Genomic DNA, 24,295 nt, shown 5'->3' with positions numbered 1-24,295 from the left:
CATACAAATCAATTAAACATCTTCCCTCCTTACAGTCATTCCTGGCCTTTCCTTATTCCTTTTATTGTCTAATTAACTAATTGTCAGAACTACACAGACTGCCCGTAACATCAGAGTCCTGGTAGCTCATTACTCAATTTTATTTCCAGCTTCTCCCACTCCCTCTTAGCTGAGGACACAACCAAGAAACTGAATGGGTGCTAGAAAAGACAGGGAGTGATGAAGTTATCCTTCGGTCCATCTTTAGATCTCGTCTGTTTCCCTCCCAAGGAGGAATGCCAAGCAGTGTCTGCTCACCACACCTCACACCCCCGGGAAATCCCAACTCACAGATTATCCTACCACCAACCTGTATTTCCTCTTTCCCTAAGGCAGGAGAGCAGTAGCTGCTTTTCTGTGTGACCATTTCTGCTAGACTTGATTATAGCTTCATGCTGATAGAAGGCTACGAATTTCCAACAGCCTTCCTTGTGACTTGACCCAGAACTTAACTATTTAACAAAAACATTTCAGAGTTAGAAAAGATACACCTAAAACACTTTGAAGAGAATTTTAGTAACACATTTGTGGCTTCACATTTAAGGTCTTCTTTTTTTTTCTCAACTTCTTGACAAACAATTTCATCTTAATTGTGTGGCTTTTTGAAGATGTTTCAATATATTGACAGTTGAAAAGTTATAGTTAGGTGAATGCTGTTGACAAAATAGACTTTCCCATGATTCCAGTCATGCAATTTCCCATGATTCCAGTCTCTCACTCTTTTTTTTAACAGCCTTATTAATCATTTACTTGGTCCATTCCAGAAGGTTCTTTGTCTTTCTCTGCAGAGGGAAGCAGTGAGGCTCAGTGGTGACATCTGTTTCTTTTGCAACCCCAGTGACTTTGATGCTTTCTTCCCCTCAGGTTGTCTCTGGGCAGAACGTGTGCCCGAGTAACAGCACGGGGAGCCCGTGTATCGAAGTCGACGTGCTGGGCATGGCCCTGGACAGCTGCCACTTCCGCACGAAACCCATCCACCGCAATACTCTGAACCCCATGTGGAACGAACAGTTCCTTTTCCGGGTTCACTTCGAAGATCTTGTATTTCTTCGTTTTGCTGTCGTGGAGAACAACAGCTCGGTGGTCACTGCTCAGAGAATCATCTCCCTCAAGGCTCTAAAGCGAGGTAGAATCACTGTCAAAAGTTCGTGATCATTGTAGCTGAGTGATGGGTGCCTGGAGTCCATTACACACCTCTCTCTACTTTTGTGTATGTTTGAAATTTTCATATTAAAAAGGTAAAATAAGAGGCAGAAGAAGATAATGCAAATTTGAACACTGAGCATACCTCAAAAGGCATTTTTCTTTTACGTTATTCTAAAATCCAAGGTTATTAACAACATCTCTTATAAAATGTGGCCTCTGCCACCTCTGCCTGTTTGTTTCAGGAGCAGTGGTCCTTGTGTTCTTATTCCCATATATCCCTCCCCAATAGCTCCCGCCGCACCCCTGGTATGTTTAAAGCTGGAACTGTTGTAAGGAGAGGAAACCAAGAGCAGGGAGGGTGGGGTTGTGCTGGTGGCTTCAGTAGGCTGAGGTTGGAGTCGCGGCCTGGTGGGAGGCCATTGTGGGAAGCCAAGGGTGGGTTTGGGTGCAGAGCAGGGAAGGTGGAGAATCCTGAGCAAAGATTAGAGCTGTTGTCTTGCTGTCTGCTGGCTTTGCCACGGCCCTTGGGGAAACGTCAGCTTGTCACACCTGTCCAGAATGTCTGTGCACTGCATCTCAAAACTGATGTGCAATCAAGTCACCTGGGCTGTTGGTGATAAAATGCAGATCCGGATACAGTGGGTCTGGGGCTTGAGATTATGCCTCTCTAACAAGCTCTGGGGATGCCCCTGCTGATCTCATCTGAGTATCAAGTTCCCAGTACATGCTTCCTCCTGCACATTTTGCCAGCCTCTGAGCTCCACCAGCATGTCACAGTCCCCTGCTCTTTAGTTGTTTTCTTCCTATTTCTTTTCTCCATTGTATGAGTAGCACATGGTCATACTCACTGTGTTATGTCATAACACTGACTGTGTTTGTCAGTTCGGGCTGTGTAACAAAATACCACAGACTGGGTATCTTACATACTGCTACTGCTAAGTCACTTCAGTCGTGTCCGACTCTGTGCGACCCCATAGACGGCAGCCCGCCAGGTTCCCTTGTCCCTGGGATTCTCCAGGCAAGAACACTGGAGTGGGTTGCCATTTCCTTCTCCAATGCATGAAAGTGAAAAGTGAAGAAAGTGAAAAGTGAAGAAAGTGAAAAGTGAAGTCACTCAGTCGTGTCTGACATTGCCTTCTCCGATAACAGAGGTTTATTTTGTCAGCTTTGGAGGCTAGAAGCCCACGATCAAGGTTTCCACAAGTTTGCTTTCTACTGAGGCCTCTCTCCTTGGCTTGCAGAGGGTCACCATCTCACTGTATCATCATAGGGCTGTCCCTTGGTCGCCGTGCACAGCATCTGGTGTCTCTCCGTGTCTGCCTTCCGATTCCCTCTTCTTATAAGGACCGTTGGTCATGTTGGATTAGGCCCCACCCTCATGACCCAACATCACCTCTTTAAACCCTATCTCCAGACATAGTCACCTTCCGAGGTACTGGGACTTAGAGCTTCAACACACACATTTTAGGAGGACACCATTCAGTTCCTAACAGTGATTATAGAAATATGATGATGTACAGCAGAACAATTTTTTTAAAAATTATCCATCTTTCTATTTCTTCAAGATAGTTACTTTTGGTGTAGATATTTTACAGGCTTTATTTCTCTGCCCATGTGTATAAATATTAACAAGTGAGCTTCCTACTAACCTTAATGTTTTGCAACTTACTGATTTTCACTAATATATGTAGTGAACAACTTATCAGGTAAATAAATATACATCTTTGTTACTTTATAGAGTTGCATATTATTTTATTTTATACTTGTACAAACACTCACACTGTAACTTCTTTAACCAACTCTCTATTGTTGGAATACTTTATTATCACTAAAGCTGTTCTAAGAGGAAATATTTGCAAAAGAGTGACTCTAGAGGACTTGATACAAGAATGATCAGATTTTCCTACTATACGGTGTTTAAGTTTAAAATTTTCATTTTGAATCTAAGTTTAAAAACAGCACTTGGCAAGGTAACTACAACCACTAAGTGGCCCCAAACGGTCCCCAGGGGCAGCGCTCTGGGAGAAAAGGCATCTGTTGGTCACCTGCGTGTTGTCACCCCTGCCCATCTGAAGGTCTTATTTCTCCCTGTCATTTACTGACCTCCCTGGGAGATCTTCTCTGCAGAGCTCTGCAATGCATGGCTAACAAGCTTTTCCCAATTCTGCATTGTTCCAGGATATCGACATCTTCAGCTGCGAAATCTCCACAATGAAGTCTTGGAAATCTCTAGTTTATTCATAAACAGCAGGAGGATGGAAGAAAATTCCTCTGGTAATACTGTGCCGGCCTCTCTGGTAATTAAGTTATATTTCACTCAGCATATTTGTGGGAATTGCTACACCAGAGGCAGGCTTTCTTGTGGTCCAGGAATGTGGTCCATTCGGATCATAGATTAGGTGGCTATGGATATAATTAAAACAATGGCTGATACCTGACACATTCTAAGCACTTTACACATATACTGACTCACTTGATCCTCACTAACTTCCTGACATAGCTATTAGTATCATCTCCATGTTACAAAGGAAGGGGAGTGCTGAGTACACCTGAGGTCACACAGCTGTAAACCCAAGTTCATCATCTAGCGCCATACTGCTTGCCAGGGAAGTGAGCCAAAAATAACAACACAGGGAAAAGGCTAATTACACAAAGCCTGCTAGGAAGCATCTTGATACTTCTAGAAGGTTCAGGTTAGACCAGGAAAATCCTTTGCTTCGTCAGTAGTGCAGAGGCAGATGTCACAGGCGAGCAGGACTGGGTGAACAGCCAGGCACTGCTGGCGACAGGTAATTCTGCAAGTGCAGCAGTACCCTGGCACCTGAGGAGACTCAGCACCTGCACTCTTGGGAATGGGAGAGGAACACTGCAAAAAGGCCCACCATTGCAGAAGCTAGGTTTTAACAAGTTCCCCATTGGTTAAGATCCGTTGGTAAAATTTGAGAACTGATGGTAAGGTCCATCGGTTTAAAGTTTGAGAACCGGGGACCAATGCTCACCCCAGTAATGCAGGGTTGTTTACCTCGACAAGGAATTCTGCTTTGATTGACTGGTTGATTCCACTGCTCGCTCTTGAAAAATTGAAGGGTGTCCATCCATTGCCCCTTTGCATGTTTAGTAGTCTGCTCACAGCCACGCCGATCTTTGGAAGTTTATTTTGGTGGGGGTGCGGCTGCAGTGGGTCTCTGTTGCTGCACACGGGCTTTCTCAAGTTGCAGCAAGCTGGGCTACTCTTCGTTGCAGTGCCTGGGCCTCTCACTGCAGCGGCTTCTCCTGTTGGGGAGCAAAGGCTCTAGCCTACGGGCTTCAGCAGTGGCGGTGCTCAGGCTTAGTTGCTCTGCCGTATGCGTGGTCTTAGTTCCCGGACCAGGGACCGAAACTGTGTCCCCTGCATTGGCAGGTGGATTCTTAACTTCTAGACCAGCAGAGAAGTCTGGTTGCACCCATCTTATACTTCAGTGTAGTCCTAACAACCTTTGAAAAGCTGCCTTCTGTGCTTACGGTGGCACCGACGTCACTGCTGCCGCCATCACCTCTGAGCAGCCCTGCTGTCTCCCCTGCTTCTCTTTCCCTCACCGCAACAGTTTCTTCTCTCTCTCTGTCCCTCACCTTGTTTTCTTAGGTGTTCCTCATTCTCCCTTCAAAAAGTGATGGAGGTTGAGTATAGCATGTCGGCCAGGAGAGAGGGGTGTTGCCTCTGCCTGGGGCCTGCCTGTTACCCTCCCTGCCTGGGAAGCAGGGACGGTCTGCCTGGTACCTGAGAGCAAGAATTAGACGGTAGTGTCCCATTCTGGGCTGTCCACTTATTCTTCTAGCTATCCTATTCTAGAAGCCCCCCACCTTGAAGCCAGGGATGTCTTATTTCTCTACAAAACCCCGGAGCCAGGCATAATGTCTGTTTCATTGTCAGCCTTCCATAAATTATTTTGTATTTTATGAATGAATCTATCTCAGTATACAAACTGCTCAAAGACTTGAGAGTTACACAGCTCCCCAACTCTTCCTAACAAAAATACTTTTTATATTACAATTATTTGTGTGCCTGGACAGCAAGCTCCCAGAATATTTTATTTATCATTTTACCATCGAAATTCTAGCCCAGTGCCCCGAAGAGAGATGGAACTCAGTAGAAACTGTTGAATGTCACTTCATAAGTAAGGACTAGCATACATTTCAGACAATATCAGTCCCCTAAATATGATGGAAAGAAACACTGTTATTTAAAATAAATTGCTCTTTTGGTGGTATGCTGCTAAATATTCCTACTAGACTGTTAAGGAACATGCACCATTGCCTAAAACCACAAAAAGGTGCATCTGGTTGTAAAAGGTTGGCCTTATTTTGCATTTATGTGTCCCTGCGTGCACTTCTAAGAACTAGCACTTCTGTATTGATGTAGCCTAGAAACATGAGAATGAAAATGAATGAGAAACTTTATGATCTTCCTTGACAGATGTTTAATACAGAAGAAAGAAAATGCTTGCAGAGTCACAGAGTCACAGTGCATGGCGTCCCAGGCCCAGAGCCTTTTACTGTCTTCTCTATAAACGGAGGCACTAAGGCAAAGCAGCTTCTCCAACAAGTAAGTTCAGAGTCTATAGTTAAGAAACGGTTCTTTGAGAGGCATCTCTAGGTTAACATCTTGTCCAACGTTTTACAGCTGACTCAGTATCAGAGAAAGCAGCTCAAAGTCTCAAATTTCATAGATTATAAAACAGATACTACCAAGAGGTTTGGGCTGTTTTGTTTTTGAACTTTGGTGTCTACTCTCACAAAGCACTCTTGGGGTTTTGGAGACAGTGTAAAATATAATGACGAAAAGTAAGGAAGCATTTCCATGGGCCACCCATAAAAAGCAGCACATTACTGTCCACATGAGTAATCCCAGGGCTGTGGAGCAGGACTCGAGAGGGAGTGATGCTGGCCGTCTCATGGAGGTGACAGTGTCAACGGACCTACTCCTGGAAGCTTCATGCCCTTAATTGTTGCTGAAGTGGTAGCTGCCTTGTCCCACAAAATCCACAGTCCAGCATCAACCTGAGACCAAGGTCTGGGGTGAAGGGAGCAGAGTCTTCCTGAGAATCTTCTATCCCACCCCCAACCCATCCCTAGGTCCTTCCGCTTCTCTGAGTGAGACCAATCAATCACCAAGTGCTGATTCTGGTCACTGCATGCTCGCACGGTCGAATGGATGCCTGAGAAGAAGGATGTTTGCTTGCTCCAGGCCGGAAGTTGGCAGCCTTCTCTGGCCACTCCAAGTTCCGCTTTTGCCAGTAACCTGGATAATAGAAAACCATGTGAAAGAATACGTCAGTAAGAGTAGCTATCATAATGTCTAGTGTTTACCAGGGCTTCCCTGGTGGCTCAGGCAGTAAAGAATCCGCCTGTAATGCAGGAGACCTGGATTTGATCCCTGGGTCAGGAAGATCCCCTGGAGAATAAACCCACTCCAGTATTCTTGCCTGGGGAACGCACGGAGAGAGGAGCCTGGCAGGCTCTAAGTTATCCGATGCACCTGGGTTACATTTTATAGTCAGTGCCTCAGTCATAAAAGGAAACAAAATTAAGAAACAAAATTGCTACTCTTACTGTTTCCACTGTATAGATGAGGACACTGAGTGTCCATGGGGTCAGATATCTTGGCCAGCACGTCATAGCCAGTAAGTACTAAACACAGGCCTCAGACCCAAGTCTGTTTGGCTCCCCAGCCTGGTCTCAACCATTTCAACTGTCAGGGTCAGTAGCCAATAGAGAAAACAGGCCTCTAGGCACACTGTCAAGACTTTATTGAAAGGGGAATTCCCAGGAACTTAGATCAGATGAGATTAGAAGATGATTGAGTATTTCTAATGTGAGAATGGGAGATTATCTTGGTAAAAGCTGGACTGGGTTCTTTGCCTTTGGTCTTGTGTTGCAAGATTACAAAGAGCTAAGTTCATAGATTGAAAAACCTAAAGTTTTTAATTCATTAAGAGCTCTTATTCCATCAGTGGGAAAAACAGTTTTGCTGGCTGGCAATTATGAATAAATTGTGTCATTGCCCAGAATGAACATAAACAATTCTTTTTGGATGTAAGAGAATTCTAAGATCTTCCAGAAAGAGTTATGCAACACTGCAGGGGAGGTTTCATTTATACATTGCAAATCAAACTTATCTGAACCCTGAGAGTAGACTTGTTTGGGTTTGAAGTTTTTGCTACTCTTCAGAAGTGTTCCTAAACTGGCCTTTGCTCTTTCTTTAGATTCTCGTTATGGATCAAGATACCAAACCTATTGCCACAGACTATTTTTTAATGGAGGAAAAATATTTCATATCTAAAGAGAAGAATGAATGTAGGAAACAACCATTCCAGAGAGCCATTGGTCCAGAAGAAGAGATCATGCAGATTTTAAGCAGCTGGTTTCCAGAAGAGGGATATGTTGGCAGGATTGTCTTAAAAACCCAGCAGGAAGTAAGTGTGTCCTGGGGCAGCCTACACAGTAACAGCTCGTATGTAACTCACTACCTCACCACTGGCCTCCTCCCTCAAATTCAGAACTTCTTGTCACTGCAACTTGCTTTATAGTCTTAAGTAAATGTGGAGAATCGATTTTATTCTTCTGCACATATTCAGAAGGTTAACTTATAGAAATCTGGTTTAAAAATCATCCCTTAGGAAACAAAGGGAGAAAGAACTCAAAGGATTCCTTAAGCATGTCATCAGTGTAGCGTCCAGTGTTTTACCTGGGTGTGTGAAGACCTTGCTGTAAGGGTCACTACTGTGTAATGGAAGGCCTGTAGGCATTTTGCATTTGGGGGTTGGTTGCCCTCCCGTTAGTGCCTGTTCAAGTTTTAGTGAATAAAAGGTTTTTTTGCTAATTCATGAAACAACAGCATTTCTTTGAAAATATACCATAAGATTACACAAGGTAAGAATAACCTCTCAGCTTTGATCTGAATTTGTTGCAGATTATATTATGATCCCTAATATTCCCATGATCATTCTGATAATGGAAACAGTACTGTCTGTTGACTCCAGACTGGGGGACTCCTAATGGGGTTTGCTGATGGAGCACTTTTCTTTTTAATAGACTTATGCTGCTGCTGCTAAGTTGCTTCAGTCGTGTCCGACTCTGTGCGACCCCATAGACAGAAGCCCACCACGCTCCCCCGTCCCTGGGATTCTCCAGGCAAGAACACTGGAGTGGGTTGCCATTTCCTTCTCCAATGCGTGAAAGTGAAAAGTGAAAGTGAAGTCGCTCAGTTAATAGACTTATATCAGCCCACTAATTGACTGCCATTTTTGAAAATGACATATAAGGTCATTACATAGATAATAATGCCTTATGATAAATCAACAATAAAGCAGTTGAAGCAGTTCAACAATCTGATTAAACAAATATTTATTGAGCACCTAATTGTGCCAGGCCCTGTTCTAGGCACATGATCTGCCTCTTGGGGGCATGAAAAGGAGATGGACTCATAAAATGCCCATTGCTGGTCCATTCTTACTAGAACACAGAGATGATAAAGAGCCCATTTCAGCATCGTGTGCTATTTTTCACTCTCTACGTAACTATGAACATGGCCTGCAGCCTCACTGCCCTCCAGCTTCTCTAGGAACCAGAGCCTCTGTGTTCCCTCCTAACCTTGTCTTAGATCATAAAAGGACACCTCCTGTAAGCCAAGAAATGTAATTATATCCCTAGCATCTTCTCCTCATCAGACAGGTACAAAGTACTAAGATGGTGGAGAAGCAATTCTAATCTAAAAGCTGTAGAAGAAAATATCAGAGGGCTTACCTCGGCTTTTGAAGCCATCTTTTATTTCTCTCTAATTTTTTTTTTCCTATTTCTAATTGTCACATGTAAAAGAGTATGCTAGGGACTTCCCTGGAAGTCCAGTGGTTAAAACCCTATGCTCCAAATGCAGGGGGCACTGACTCGATCTCTGGTCCAGGAACCATTAATAAGATCCTGCCTGCCTCATGGCCTAGCCAAAAAACCCCAAAAAGTATCCTAGAAGTGACAGTTTCAGTGAATTTTTAAACTCATATTAAAGTTAATATTTATTGCATCATGATTACAGTGTTTAACGCTCTCAAGCACCCAATATTTTGAATCATCTTATGATATAATGCAAACCATGCTACACAAAGGAAGCAGGTTCAGAGAGGTTAGATTATGACAGGGTGAGAAGTGGAAAGAACTGAAGTCTTATGGCTTCCCGGCCAGAATTCTTTCCACCACCCCATGCTGCCCAGGCTGGAGCTGAGTCAGTGCTCATGGGTCCTCCATGCCCAGCACCATGGGAGGCAGTGAGCAGCAGTGGGCGGACTGCCGAGTGTCACGATGGGTCTTCATCACAGGGTTGGAAGGACTGGGAGGCCAGGGCTGCCCCGTATGCAATTAAAACGTATATGACAATAAGCAGTAGAAGTGTCAGGAATAAATGCTTAATAAAGGCGGGTGGGACAGAAGCATCTTGGAAAGAGGAGGACACAGTAGAGCGGAAGGCTAGCCAGCATCTTCTGATGAGTGTGATGTAGCAAGGCGGCCTCCTTTTATATGCTTTGTTGAGAGGAAAGTTAGGCGGCCTCCTTTTATATGCCTTGTTGAGAGGAAAGTTTTGAAATGACCGAAATATGTCTCAAAAGATAACAAATCATATTTCATGTATCTAGGCTTACCAGCTGCACAGTGACACACAATACGAATTTACTGATTGACTAAATGAATTCAGCACTTACTGAATGGAAGCAGAGCGGCGGGCATAATTGATAGATTTGGGCTATAAGCATTTCCACTTAGTCTACTCTGTGAAACTAGGAAGCTATGTAAGCAGTTTTTCTGTATGTTGAAAGTCCCCAAGCTGCTGTCTTTGACCTCTGACCCTGCCTGTCTGCTTTGTATAATTTTCTTGTTTCCTGGGCTCTCAAGCTGTTAGGTATCTTCCTATGGTCAATACGCTCTCCTCTGACACCTCTGGATTTGAAATGAGACAAACCTGGCTCTGACAAATTAGATAGATGACCTTCAAAGTATCATCTGAATTCTGTAAACCTCTATGTCCATATTTGCAAAATCTATGATAGAAACTGGGCTTCCCCAGTGGCTCAGCGGCAAAGGATCAATGCAGAAGTCTACAGTGCAGAAGTCGGTGGAGACCCAGATTAGGTCCCTAGGTCGAGAAGATCCCCTGGAGGAGGGCATGGCAACTCACTCCAGTATTTTTGCCTGGGGAATCCCATGAACAGAGGAGCCTGGTGGGCTACAGTACATAGGGTCACAAAGAGTCGGACATGACTGAAGCAACTTAGCATGGACACACGATAGAAACTACCCTGCTTGGCTCAAAAAATTATGAGACTCAAGTCAAACATGTAGACAAAATGTAGAAAAATGCTTAGTAAACTATAAAGGAATATGCAAATAAGGGTTATTGTTATGGTCATAATCTGTGGCTTCTAATGTGATTGAAAACAGCTTAAAAATCAATAAGCTCTGAGTAAGGCTCTAAGGTGGAGAAGGCAATGGCACCCCACTCCAGTACACTTGTCTGGAAAATCCCATGGACAGAGGAGCCTGGTGGGCTGCAGTCCATGGGGTCGCTAAGAGTCGGACATGACTGAGCGACTTCACTTTCACTTTTCCCTTTCATGCATTGAAGAAGGAAATGGCAACCCACTCCCGTGTTCTTGCCTGGAGAATCCCAGGGACGGGGGAGCCTGGTGGGCTGCCATCTATGGGGTCACACAGAGTCGGACACGACTGAAGCGACTTAGCAAGGCTCTAAGGAGTGCTGTTAGAAACATTTGTAGTACATGGTCATTGTGATATTTTATATAGCAACTTAGAACTTTTCTTTCTTGCTTACCTACATCCTGGCTTTCAGGATTATAAATTATGTCATGTGAGTTACCACCCAACCCCACTCTCCAATTGGTTAAATATATTGTAATCAGTGCAATGACATACTATGGAAAATCTTTAGAAGCTGACATGAAATGATAATCACACTCTTTTTTTAAAAGATATTTCTGATGTGGACCATTTTAAAAGTCTTTATTGAATTTGTTACAATAGTGCTTCTGTTTTATGTTTTGGGCTTTTGGCCCTGAGGTATGCAGGATCTTAGCTCCCCGACCAGGGATCAAACCGGTACTTGCTGTGTTGGAAGGTGAAGTCTCAACCATTGGACCACCAGGGAAGAAGTCCCTGATCACAGCCTTTTAAATAGAGGAAAAAATGAGTTGAACAGTATATGCACTACGGTCTCATTTTATGTAATAAAAATAGAGGATAGTTCTCTCCCGCTCACGCATAGTTTGATGAGTGGAATCCAAACACGTCAGCTGTATGTAAATCTTAGGGATCACAACTGTAAGAACAATGAAATGATTGGGGCGAGGCTGTGCAGCTGATTGGTGAGAAGCCCCCGGAGCCAGTCCGTTTTGGTCCTGGCTACAGTTTGGCGCCACCTGGTGGTAGTTACCCATTTTGACCTTAATATCAATAGGGACAATTCTGGTTCCTACGGCTGGTTGGAATTTCCAGGACAATGACACTGATTCTTGTATTCTTCTGGTTAGTTAGCGTCGTTTCTGTGCGATGATCTGAGATTAAGCTAGAAGCATGCTGGGGACTGGAGGACCTTCCTGCCAAATCCTCCCAGCCTGAGATGGGATTGCCTACTGTTTACTTGCCTCACCTCCCCATCGTCTCCATGCTGCTCCCTTGTGGAAGATAACTTTACACGACCCTCTGTCCAAGGGATCCTCCAGGCAAGAATACTGGAGTGGGTTGCCATGCCCTCCTCCAGGGGATCTTCTCCACCCAGGGATGAACCAGCATCTCTTGTGTCTCCTGCATTGGCAGGCGGGTTCTTTACCATGAGCACCACCAAGGAAGCCCATTTGAATTTTAGTAACTGGAAAAATAGCATATTGTCTTTTTACAAATTTATCTCTAGCTGATTTGTGGACTCAAAATCCATAGCAAACATGAGCAGATCTACTGGCTTGTTCGGGACCAGACCTTATCAGTGTGTCAACATTAGCAGAAACTTACAGTACTTTTCTCTTCTAAGATGACATGTATATCCTTCTAGGATAGTTTGTGAAATAGTAATTAGTGTATGGGATATCAAGCTAAGAAGTTGTTTCCACATTACCAAGATCCAGCTCAGATTTTTACTAGATTTTTCCTTTTTCTACGTTATCATTTACTTGACTTGTCTTTTCTTAACATAGAACCTGGAAGAGAAGAGCATTGCACAAGATGACAAGGAGATGCTCCTGAGCTCAGAGGAGGACAGCTTCTTTGTCCAGGTGCACGACGTTTCCCCAGAGCAACCACGCACGGTCATCAAAGCACCGCGTGTCAGCACCGCGCAGGACGTCATTCAGCAGGTGAAGGCCTCCCTGCCCTCCCCCAGCCAGCTCCCTCTGGGAATAAGGTTCTAGAACAAAGGGGACATGACCAGGCAGCATGTGCCTGGTAAGGCTGGCAAGTATCCAGTCCTTCAACGATACTTGCCCAGTATATGCTATGAGTCAGGCTCTCTGGGAAGCCCTGACAGCGGAGCCAGGAGGTGGTTCTGCAGAGCGGGAGCATCATCGTCCATCACCTAGTGACTGTCTCTCTGGGATCCTTCGACAACATGTAGGAGGACTCTCTGACCCTCTTCCGTTCTCTGGTCTTCTCTCCCCCCTTCTGTGTATATGGCTCCAGAGAACTCTGCTGCCTTCATTCCAAGCCCTGGAGTGGTTTATTAAACACTTGCTTGAGAAGTTAGCATAATGGCTCACAGCACAGACTCTAGATCAGGTTGCTCCAGATGTAAACCCTGACCCTACATCTTACTAGCTCGGAGAGCTTGGGCAAGTCATTTAACCATCTGTGCGTAAGTTACATGGGTGTGCTGGTAAATTGGCTCTCTTAAAAAAAAAAAAGACCCCAATTTGTAGCATTTGCCAGTTTCTATCTTGCACATTCCTCACACATCAGATTCCAGTGGGCTCCAGCGCAATGCCGTGTGCCAAGCTACCACACAGAAAAACATGAAGCTAGCATACCAGCACTTTTTTAATAGCTGTTGTGAACATTAGGTAAATACATATAATGGACATTTGCCTAGTATAACACCTAACATGGTAAGCACTACTTAAGCGCTATTTGCTATACTGATTGCACAATAATTTGGTTAATATTAGTCTCTTTAATAGACTTTGAACTCCCCAAACTATATACAGTACCTGGGACATAGTAAATGTTTGATGAGTGAATAAATGCATAAATGAAAGATAAGTCTCAAGAAAAAAGAGAAGTGAGACCAGGTAAGTCTTAAAATGCTTTCAACATCCAACACTGTGATATGACGAGGCAGTGTCGTGCGCCAGAGAGGCTCTGGAGGGTCAAGATTCTGTCCCTCACTGTCTGGGTCACTTTCAGGTCTATGAACTTTGGTGGATGCAGAAAATCTGGCTCAAGTCCTTTTTCTGTTACTAAGCTGTCCATCCTCTGTAATATGCCTGACCTCTTAAGCTTATGCTTCCTTGTCTGAAAAATGGGGGTTGTAACATCTAAATCATGGATGGGTGTTGTGAAGCTAAATGAGGCAATGTCGACAAGTTTGGATAAGCTACAACTGTGAAAATGTAAAATAAGAAGTGGGATGACATGATCTGAAAAGGACCCCCTAGCCCTGTCTAAAAGTCTGTGACATTTTTCCACCTTAAAGTCTCATTTACAGGGAAGCAAGTGTTGGAGATCCTGTGTTTTTATTCTGTTGATCATTACTTACCTTTCAGACCTTATGCAAAGCCAAATATTCCTATAGCATCCTGAGCAACCCCAACCCGAGTGACTATGTGCTTTTGGAAGAGGTGGTGAAAGACACCGCCAGCAGGAAATCTTCCACCCCAAAGGCCTCCCAGCGTGTCCTTTTGGATCAGGAGTGTGTGTTTCAAGCTCAAAGCAAGTGGAAAGGTGCAGGAAAATTCATCCTTAAGCTAAAGGAACAGGTGCAGGTAAAGTTCAAGGTTATTTTGCTCTATTTGGTTTTCATAACTACAGTATAATCAAATTCAGGAGCTAGTGAAAGCCAGAAGGAAGTGCCCGAGTCAAGGACACTAGTGGAAAGAATGTTGCTTGGCTGTTTTTACTGTGTGGAAAGAAATGTCTTCCCTCTGGGTGTAAGCAGTCCTGAGGTGGCTGGGGGGTGGGGGGTTCCCCTTTTGAAAAAGCTCTACCTACTAGATAGAGAACAACGAAGGGCTCTCTCTGATACAGTCTCTTTAACCTAATACTAAGGGAAGGTTCTCATTTTCCACAGGCATCTCGAGAAGATAAAAAAAAAGGCATCTCTTTTGCAAGCGAACTCAAGAAACTCACCAAGACTAAACAGCTCCGAGGGCCCACATCACCTTCTCAGGTTTTAGCCTCAGAAAACGTCCAAAACAAGGAAGAGAAACCTGTGGGTGGCTTGCCTTCCAGTGACACCATAGACTACCGACAGTGAGCAAGACAGCACGGTTTACCCAGGTACCCTGAGTCATTGCAGCGTCACCTATACTAAGACATAAGTTTGTACACTTTCTTTTGTCCTTTCCTGGAGGAGGATGTTCCTGAGGCAGGTAGGGATGGTACCCTAGAGAAAGGGGGCTTTGAAGATACACACGACTTCAGCACTGATGATTTCAGATCTCCTTATGCTGTAGATAACCAAAGGCGACAAGAGGACAAAAAACTTGCCCAAACTGAAGTAGCTTTATTTCATCAGACATAGAACTGTCTTAATTACTGGTAATTCACATGAACATTCTCAAAGGACTGCTGTGGGTCATTCTGTTTTCATTCTTTGGATTTTTAGTTTGCTGTTCTTCTAATTTAGCTCTGATTTAGCCTGAACAACCTCCATTTCTTCTGACTCAATGAAAAAATTAAAATCTGGCATGCAAGTTGTGATGATTAAAAAGAAAGCAAAATGACATAACAGCCTGAAGTAATCATGCCTTTGGTTGCCAGCTCACTGCTTGGTATTCACATACAGAGTAAATTTCATTGTTTTAAACTACTTAAATGGAATCTGAATTTTTAAAAAAAGGCACGTGAGGAAACCAAACATAGATCTCTTCTTTCACTTAGCCTCTTAATGAACTTAGTTCAGTTCAGTTCAGACACTCAGTCGTGTCCGACTCTTTGCGACCCCATGAACCGCAGCACACCAGGCCTCCCTGTCCATCACCAATTCCCTGAGTTCACCCAAACCCATGTCCATTGAGTCGGTGATGCCATCCAGCCATCTCATCCTGTCATCCCCTTCTCCTGCCCTCAAACTTCGCCAGCATCACAGTCTTTTCAAATGAGTCAGCTCTTCGCATGAGGTGGCCAAAGTACTGGAGTTTCAGCTTCAACATCAGTCCTTCCAGTGAACACCCAGGACTGATCTCCTTTAGGATGGACTGGTTGGATCTCCTTGCAGTCCAAGGGACACTCAAGAGTCTTCTCCAACAACACAGTTCAAAAGCATCAATTCTTCAGTGCTCAGCTTTCTTTATAGTCCAACTCTCACATCCATACATGACCACTGGAAAAACCATAGCCTTGACTAGATGGACCTTTGTTGGCAAAGTAATGTCTCTGCTTTTGAATATGCTGTCTAGGCTGGTCATAACTTTCCTTCCAAGGAGTAAGCGTCTTTTAATTTCATGGCTGCAGTCACCATCTGCAGCAATTTTGGAGCCCCCCAAAAATAAAGTCAGCCACTGTTTCCACATCTAATTCCCATGAAGTGATGGGACCGGATGCCATGATCTTCGTTTTATGAATGTTGAGCTTTAAGCAAACTTTTTCACTCTCCTCTTTCACTTTCATCAAGAGGCTTTTGAGTTCCTCTTCACTTTCTGCTATAAGGGTGGTGTCATCTGCATATCTGAGGTTATTGATATTTCTCCCGGCAATCTTGATTCCAGCTTGTGCTTATTCCAGCCTGGCATTTCTCATGATGTACTCTGCATATAAGTTAAATAAGTAGGGTGACAATATACAGCCTTGATGTACTCCTTTTCCTATTTGGAACCAGTCTGTTGTTCCATGTCCAGTTCTAACTGTTGCTTCCTGACCTGCATACAGGTTTCTCAAGAGGCAGGTCAGGTGGTCAGGTGGCTCTTTCAGAATTTTCCAGTTTATTGTGATCCACACAGTCAAAGGCTTTGGCATAGTCAATAAAGCAGAAATAGATGTTTTGCTGGAATTCTCTTGCTTTTTCCATGATCCAGCAGATGTTGGCAATTTGATCTCTGGTTCCTCTGCCTTTTCTAAAACCAGCTTGAACATCTGGAAGTTCACGGTTCACATGTTGCTGAAGCCTGGCTTGGAGAATTTTAAGCATTACTTTATTACTGTGTGAGATGAATGCAACTGTGTGGTAGTTTGAGCATTCTTTGGCATTGCCTTTCTTTGGGACTGGAATGAAACTGCTGAGTTTTCCAAATTTGCTGGCGTATTCAATATCACGGTAATCCAAGTCTATGCTCTGACCAGTAACGCTGAAGAAGCTGAAGTTGAACAGTTCTATGAAGACCTTCAAGACCTTCTAGAACTAACATCCAAAAAAGATGTCCTTTTCATTATAGGGGACTGGAATGCAAAAGTAGGAAATCAAGAAACACTTGGAGTAATAGGCAAATTTGGCCTTGGAGTACAGAATGAAGCAGGGCAAAGACTAATAGAGCTCTGCCAAGAGAACGCGCTGGTCACAGCAAACACCCTCTTCCAACAACACAAGAGAAGACTTACACATGGACATCACCAGATGGTTGACATCACAATCAGATTGATTATATTCTTTGCAGCCAAAGATGAAGAAGCTCTATACAGTCAGCAAAACCAAGACCAGGAGCTGACTGTGGCTTGGATCATGAACTCCTTACTGCCAAATTCAGGCTGAAATTAAAGAAAGTGGAGAAAACCACTAGACCATTCAGGTATGACCTAAATCAAATCCCTTATGAGTATACGGAGGAAGTGAGAAATAGATTTAAGGGACTAGACGTGATAGACAGATGCCTGATGAACTATGGATGGAGGTATGTGACATTGTACAGGAGACAGGAATCAAGACCATCCCCAAGAAAAAGAAATGCATAAAAGCAAAATGGCTGTCTGAGGAGGTCTTACAAATAGCTGTGAAAAGAAGGGAAGTGAAAAGCAAAGGAGAAAAGGAAAGATATACCCATTTGAATGCAGAGTTCCAAAGAATAGCAAGAAGAGATAAGAAAGCCTTCCTCAGCGATCAATGCAAAGAAATAGAGGAAAACAGTAGAATGGGAAAGACGAGATCTCTTCAAGAAAATTATACCAAGGGAACATTTCATGCAAAGATGGGCTCAATAAAAGACAGAAATGGTAGGGACCTAACAGAAGCAGAAGATATTAAGAAGAGGTGGCAAGAATACACAGAAGAATTGTACAAAAAAGATCTTCATGACCCAGATAATCACGATGGTGTGATCACTCACCTAGAGCCAGACATCCTGGAATGTGAAGTCAAGTGGGCCTTAAGAAGCATCACTACGAACAAAGCTAGTGGAGGTGATGGAATTCCAGTTGATATATTTCAAATCCTGAATAAAGAACTCAAGGGATTATTAAAGCCCTCTTTTCACCTGTTCCATCATAGAGTTCTAAGATTTAAAATCCTTGAGAGACCAATAGCATGGTGAAGGCATTGTTGCTTATATTACACAGCGGCATCATCTGTCTGCATCATAATCAGGTATTTCTTATATAAAATTATAGCTTACAATTAGAAGAATTTACTGATACCTCTTGATGGGGCCAAATCTGACTTACAAGAGCCCATATTGAGCCGATGTTTAAGAAGCAACCTCCTAAAACAACTGGTGCCCCAGATACACTTACAAAGAAAGCTCTTTCAAAACAGACATAGCGAAACCCAGGAAACCACTCCTCCAGAGCTTCTGCACACCCCACTATCCCCCCAGGGCTGTTTAGGTTCTGTATGCAAAGACTCACCAGAAAGAAACCTCAGCACCGTGGCAGCAGTCCACATCATACAGCGTCAGATAATACTGAATCTGCACAGAACAGTGAAACCCTGGGCTGTTCCAGACTCTGAGAAGGCTCAGCACCCATTTTCTGTTGTGGTACTTCTGGCATTCCACACCCTACCCTTTTTTTTGTAGTTATCTTTATTACCACCTTCCTTCCTCTTAGTTCCCTGACCAGGAATTGAACCGGGGTCCTCGGCAGTGAAAGTGCAAAGTCCTAACCACTGGACCACCAGAGAATTTCCTGGTATCTTATTTTTAAAGTTCCAGACTCAACTTACTTTCCTTCTCAGTGACAGTGTCACCGAGACAGTGCCTTCTTCTCTAAGAACTAAGTGAGCTTTAGGACTAAGCACCATGTTGAGCCTCTCCAGCTTTTGGAAAATTACTCATCATGGTAGTGGGTCTATGAGCACACAGTAAAGAGAATGATCAGAATTTCAAATATTGTTCTCCATATCAAGAACTTAGCATCAAATAAATTATACATGTGAAAATGTTATGCACACCTCCCACCTCTTTGTTATAACCTCCGTTAATGATAGAGTGAAATTACACTTGGCAGAGAAAGAGCCCTGCCTGTGCCAGAAGATTAATAAGTACATAATACAACTCCATTAGAAATCTGACTTCAAAATAATGTGCTTGCTCTAATGAGCATTACTAGTTGCTTATATTTTATGAGAATAGGGAAGGTGGCGGTGATTTAGATGATTGCCTTTGGATTCAATTTTCCTATCATAAGCAGAAATTCATAATCAGTCAGTTGACCTCTTTCCCTAAATTTGGGGAAGGTTCTCTTTAACAGTTATTGAAAGAATAATAGCCATTGGTGCATAGACGTATATATGGTAATATACGTCCCATATTATTAACTTTACAAATAGTGTCTCCAAGAAAGAGCACTTGTGAAAAAAGAAGGGCCTTTCTGTATATGCTCATAAGAAAACAAGTTTAGTATTGTTATTGCTTTATGAGCAACATATTTCATGTTATTTGTTCTGAAATATTCACCTCTAAACTTTCAAGAGTTACCCCCTAATAATAGTCTAAGAATTTCTAAACAAGTAATTATTTACCTTAAGTAATGTATTTAACCAGTTGAAAGAAGTCCACCTTTTAAAAAAAGAAAAAAAAAAAAAAAAGCTGAACAGTTTAATTGTGGTTAAAAAACTTTCTAAAGAATGTGGTGTTCCAGGGCAGAAATAGCCTAATGTTCCACCTCCCAGGAACATCACATTCTAACACTATGAGTTTATAGGAAATATTCTCTGCCTCAAACCCAGCCACCAGAGCTGTGGGTTTCTGTTGGTTGAACATCCCTAAACCTTGCTACACTGTGAATTGTTCCTGCTGCTTCACTTTGAAGATATTAATACTAATAAGCCTATGTATACAACTTTACAGGTGAAGATCTTTTGGCAAGAAGCTAAAGTCAAGAAGGAACATAATGGAGACAAATATAATTCCCTTATTTTCATAAACGGAACTGGAAACTTATGATTTCTGAACTCTTGATACAAGGTCCACGCTGAGATCAAGCAAAATGGTACAGGGCTTGCTATCAACTGGCTTCCCGCTGAATGAAGCAAAGAAGCCCAGCAGAGTGCCATTTTACACGTCAACAGTTGGAAAAACCACCGCTAAGCTTGCAATAATTGACTTAGAACAGGAGTCAGCAAACTTTTGTAAAGGGCTAGTCAGTAAATATCTTCGTTCTTATGGGCCAAACGGTCTCTGTAGCAATGGCTCAGCTTAATGCAGAAGCAGCCATAGATGATACATACATGACTGAACGTGGCTGTGATCCAAGAAAACTATTTAAAGACAGTGGAATTGGAATGGTATGTCATTTTCCCATGGCATAAATATTCCTCTTCGGATTTTTTGAAAAAGCATTTTAAAATGTAAACTATTCTTAGTTCAACAGCCACACAAAAGCAGGTGGCAGGCTGGGATTTGGCTCAAGGGCCACAGTTCGCTGAGCTGACTTAGAAAACTGGGAACAAGATGCACAGAGGTAAGAAATCAAGCAGGCTAGTTTAGTCATACCTATTATGGATAAGAATTGGAAGCTTTGGGGCATTGCAAGTGTAAATATGTCCTCTAGGACTCATTAAAAAGTAATGCAACTTACTCTCTATATTGTGTACCATTGTGAACTCCTCTATAGTGTTTCTTTTTACATATAGAATGATGTTGGGTTTTTTATGTTTATTGCTTATATTCACAGACTTTTGGTTTCTACAAAATGAATTTAGAATAACGTATCTACTGAGTTGTGGCATCTTAGTAAGAAACTTAACCATGTTTCTAACGCAAAAGTAGACTGAGTTGGTGTTTATTTATTTTACGAGGTTTGTACTGACACTGTACCTATGTATTTATTATACATAGCTTTCTTGATATTGCTTGCAGATTAGAAGCATTAGTGGTTCTATTTCACTATTTGAAAACAAATCTCCTTAAAAGAAAATGTATACCCTGAATACCTGAAATAGGCCAGAATTTCATGTAACTTGCCATTTAATGTAAATTATTTTTAAAACCTTGCTGTGTAAGACTATCATGTAAGTGTAGAGGATTCGTCTTGTTCTTGGCACAAAGCAAATTGTGACTGTTCACATGAAATGTGTTCCTCTAAAGTAAAATCCAAATTTTATCTTTCTAATGACCTTCAAATTTGATGTTTTTCTTCAAATTATAAAACATTAAAATCTCTAATCTTTGCTTTGAGACATTTTCACCATAAAAAAATGAATAAAATAATTCCCCCTTCTTTGTGTACTTTAAGAAGTATCAAAAACACACAACACAGCTTTCATGTTATTGGAAGTTCTAAGTAAAAGCCTTATTGCTAAAAGAATCACTGTTTGCTTATCAGCAGCATTCAGGCTATTTCAAGTTGATGCTGTTTGTACAGTACTACAGGTTTCTTTTTAAATCAAATAATCAGTCTACAACAAATGCACAATGCTCCCTTCACTTTAAAAAAAACTTCTAGAAACCGTAATCAAACTTGTCTCAACTAATGGGCATTTTTGCCATCTGTTTGGGCTTTGCTGTGCTTAGTTGCTCAGTCATGTCCGACTCTTTACAACTCCATGGACTGCAGCCCACCAGTCTCCTCTGTCCATGGGGATTCTCCAGGCAAGAATACTGGAGTGGGTTGCTATATCCTGCTCCAGGAGAGCTTCCCAACCCAGGAATCAAACCCAGGTCTCCCGCATTGCAGGCGGATCCTTGACTGGCTCCGTCAGTCAAGAGAAGAGAGCCACCAGAGAAGCCTTTGGTTGGGTTTACTGTGTCATTAAAATCGAGTTACTAGTCTAACTGGCTAGAGTCAAGATGAAACCGTGCAGAGGAGTGAGATGGAAAGCAAGGCTGGTCTCACTAGGTTTTATCAACTGGCCTTGACTCTAAGCCTCCACCCCACCCCATGGTCCTTAGCATAAAATCTGGAACTTACCTTGAAACTGGTTTTAGGAAGTGAGTGAACCCAGCCTTCTGCCTATGTTGCAACCCATCTTGATTGTTCATCCTGTTGTGAGGTAAAAGCACATACTCTACGGTATTTGAGTCCTAGGGATTTTAGGAGGGACACACTGCTCAAAAATGTAGAGGGTTTACTCTGTTATTACAACTAACCAGCACAACCTGGTGTTTGCCAAAAGTAAGAAATTTTGATTTACAGTTTCTCTGAATTATACAACTGTATTAGTAAACCAAATGAAAGAAACTGTCCTACTGTTTAGAATGCATCTGAAATAGCCACCCAGGCTTATACCCATTACCACTTCATACTTCTCAGACCACTAAAAACCTGGGTAGCAAACTTTCATCAGTAAAGTTGATATGGGAAAGAATCTAAATATGTAAGCTGGGTTTATTACAAGATTTTGAGGAAAAATATTTTAAAATGCTTCACTGAAAACAGAAAGAAAGGAGCATGAATTCTGTCCCTCTGTTGGGTGATTCCAACTTGTAAGATCACGGGAGCTGGCAGGAAACAATTTAGACTGGGAATCCAACATGATGTGGGATGCCAGAAGAAACAGTAACTTCCTCTCTATCACCTCATCTCAAATCTACTGTTTTGACAACTAATGTAAGATCACGTAAGGGTGCAAAGGAGTTGAGAATAAGTCTGAGGATAAACTTGTAGGAAGTAACATTATTTGGGCAGAAAGTGCCCTCTTGAAGGAACACCTCCTTTCATATCATCCTTAGCAAGTAAAATTCTCCAGCTGGGGGGAAATATGGAGTCCAGACTCAACAGAAGCGAGTCAAAAGTCAAATTTACTTTTCAACAAAGGTCTCCCATCTTGATGGCTCTGGAGACAATGGAGGCTCATTAATGACAGTTGGCTTCCCCAGTGGCTCCGTATGTACTTTTCTTAAAAACTACATCTTTCCTTTCCTCTGTTCTCTCCCTTTCCAATCTCTCTGTAGACCTCTCCTCTGCCAGACACCCAGAGGCCTTGCTTAATTCTGAAAAGTAATCAGACCTTGTGTACTGGTCTGGTAAAACAGAATTAACTAAAATAGAAAACTCCACAACTCTGCTCCCATGCCACTAAGGAGGATTTTCCTGGTGGTGTCTGATCTTAAACTTGGCACAATGAAAGGCAGCCTAGATGGCGAAAGAAATCTCTAGATGGCAGCCTTGAACCCCTCCAGCTGTTTCTCTCACATCAGCAGCAACAGGGGAATCCCTGGGCCCTCCAAAAAGTTACTGGAAAAGGAGACTGCCTCTTACACCAAGCCCACCCCTCAGTCAACATTTCCATGATACAGTACATTGTTAACAACTTACATGTTCTCTGCCATTGCTACCTATCAACTTCCTAAGTACAGTCCTTGCCTGAAGGCTAAGGATTTTTGACAGGAATTCCTGAATGTTTTTGAGATACTGAATCTCCAAGATTACCAAGCTGTTTATATACATCTCTTAGATCCAAAACGTGCTATGCTGAAGTCTGTCATCAAGCAGGCCTCTGAAACCTTCCCTATTTCAGATGATACAGGTCTCTGAACTTCTAAACAGCTCACTCTGACAACTCAACTGGGTAATGCCTCATTCAAACAAAAATGATTTGACTGGGCATACAAGGGCATGGAAGACTGAGGCTATATATATCTGTTGTTACCCCAGTTCACTTTGAAGTGCTAGCACAGTGCTAAGCACATAGTAGGTGTTCAATATTTATCTAAACAGATATTAAGACTAGTTTATAATAGCCTCGGGCTGTATGTGTCTGTTATCATTAATGACTATAATATTTAGCTCTGAAAATGAAACCCATCAGTACAAGACTATAGAAGTTAAGTGCACAAGTATGTTTCATCCTCAGTTCAATGGCACCCCACTCCAGTACTCTTGCCTGGAAAATCCCATGGACGGAGGAGCCTGGTAGGCTGCAGTCCATGGGGTCGCTAAGAGTTGGACAGGACTGAGCGACTTCACTTTCACTTTTTACTTTCACGCATGGAGAAGGAAATGGCAACCCACTCCAGTGTTCCTGCCTGGAGAATCCCAGGGACGGGGGAGCCTGGTGGGCTGCTGTCTATGGGGTCGCACAGAGTCGGACACAACTGAAGTGACTTAGCAGCAGCAATTCATACAGGATATTCAAATATAAGATGTATAATTTTATGGTCCCACTGTGATTCTCTGTATATGTAACAAGGTTAACAGCATAGTGCAACTGTTTGATGAACCTCTACTTTAAAATTGATTTTTCATGTAAAGTATAGTTTCTGCTGCCAAAGTGAAATATAAATATATTTATGTATGTTTGGAAAAATAAATGATTTGTGACATGTACTGATCACTTGTGTTCCAATGGGGAAAGACCCCTTGGTCATCTAAACAAATATTCATAACATTTCTGGCTTTTAGTATCTAAAAAGTGGGTTAGGGGCAAATGTTTATATGTTGAATCATACGTTTTTCACCATTAAATAATCAAGCCTAAAACTGATTTTAGAAACTAGTTGGACTGCTATGCATTTTTTTGAAAATTCTCAAAAGAAGAGAAAAAGGAACCTTTTTT

At 42.5% G+C, this 24,295-nt stretch overlaps 1 protein-coding gene and 1 non-coding gene across 3 annotated transcripts in view; one reads left to right on the top strand and one right to left on the bottom strand.

Moving 5' to 3' along the window:
* The window catches only part of PLCE1 (phospholipase C epsilon 1), a 376,851-nt gene extending 355,930 nt beyond the window's left edge, over positions 1-20,921 (top strand). For both annotated transcript variants that reach the window (XM_018041369.1, XM_018041370.1), the window contains 8 exons: positions 904-1,165; positions 3,364-3,482; positions 5,639-5,767; positions 7,428-7,637; positions 12,417-12,575; positions 13,977-14,195; positions 14,501-14,709; positions 19,647-20,921. In XM_018041369.1, the coding sequence (XP_017896858.1) occupies positions 904-1,165; positions 3,364-3,482; positions 5,639-5,767; positions 7,428-7,637; positions 12,417-12,575; positions 13,977-14,195; positions 14,501-14,686 (1,284 nt within the window). In that variant the 3' untranslated portion in view covers positions 14,687-14,709; positions 19,647-20,921. The remainder of the gene's footprint in view (positions 1-903; positions 1,166-3,363; positions 3,483-5,638; positions 5,768-7,427; positions 7,638-12,416; positions 12,576-13,976; positions 14,196-14,500; positions 14,710-19,646) is intronic.
* On the bottom strand, positions 18,406-18,478 carry TRNAE-UUC. The gene has a single exon. It is a non-coding gene; the product is annotated as a tRNA-Glu (tRNA).

This window comes from Capra hircus, chromosome 26 (assembly GCF_001704415.2).
Source record: "Capra hircus breed San Clemente chromosome 26, ASM170441v1, whole genome shotgun sequence".
Classification (NCBI taxonomy): Eukaryota; Metazoa; Chordata; class Mammalia; order Artiodactyla; family Bovidae; genus Capra; species Capra hircus.
The sequence above is the reverse complement of the archived record's forward strand: the minus strand, read 5'-3'. Positions and strand labels throughout refer to the sequence as shown.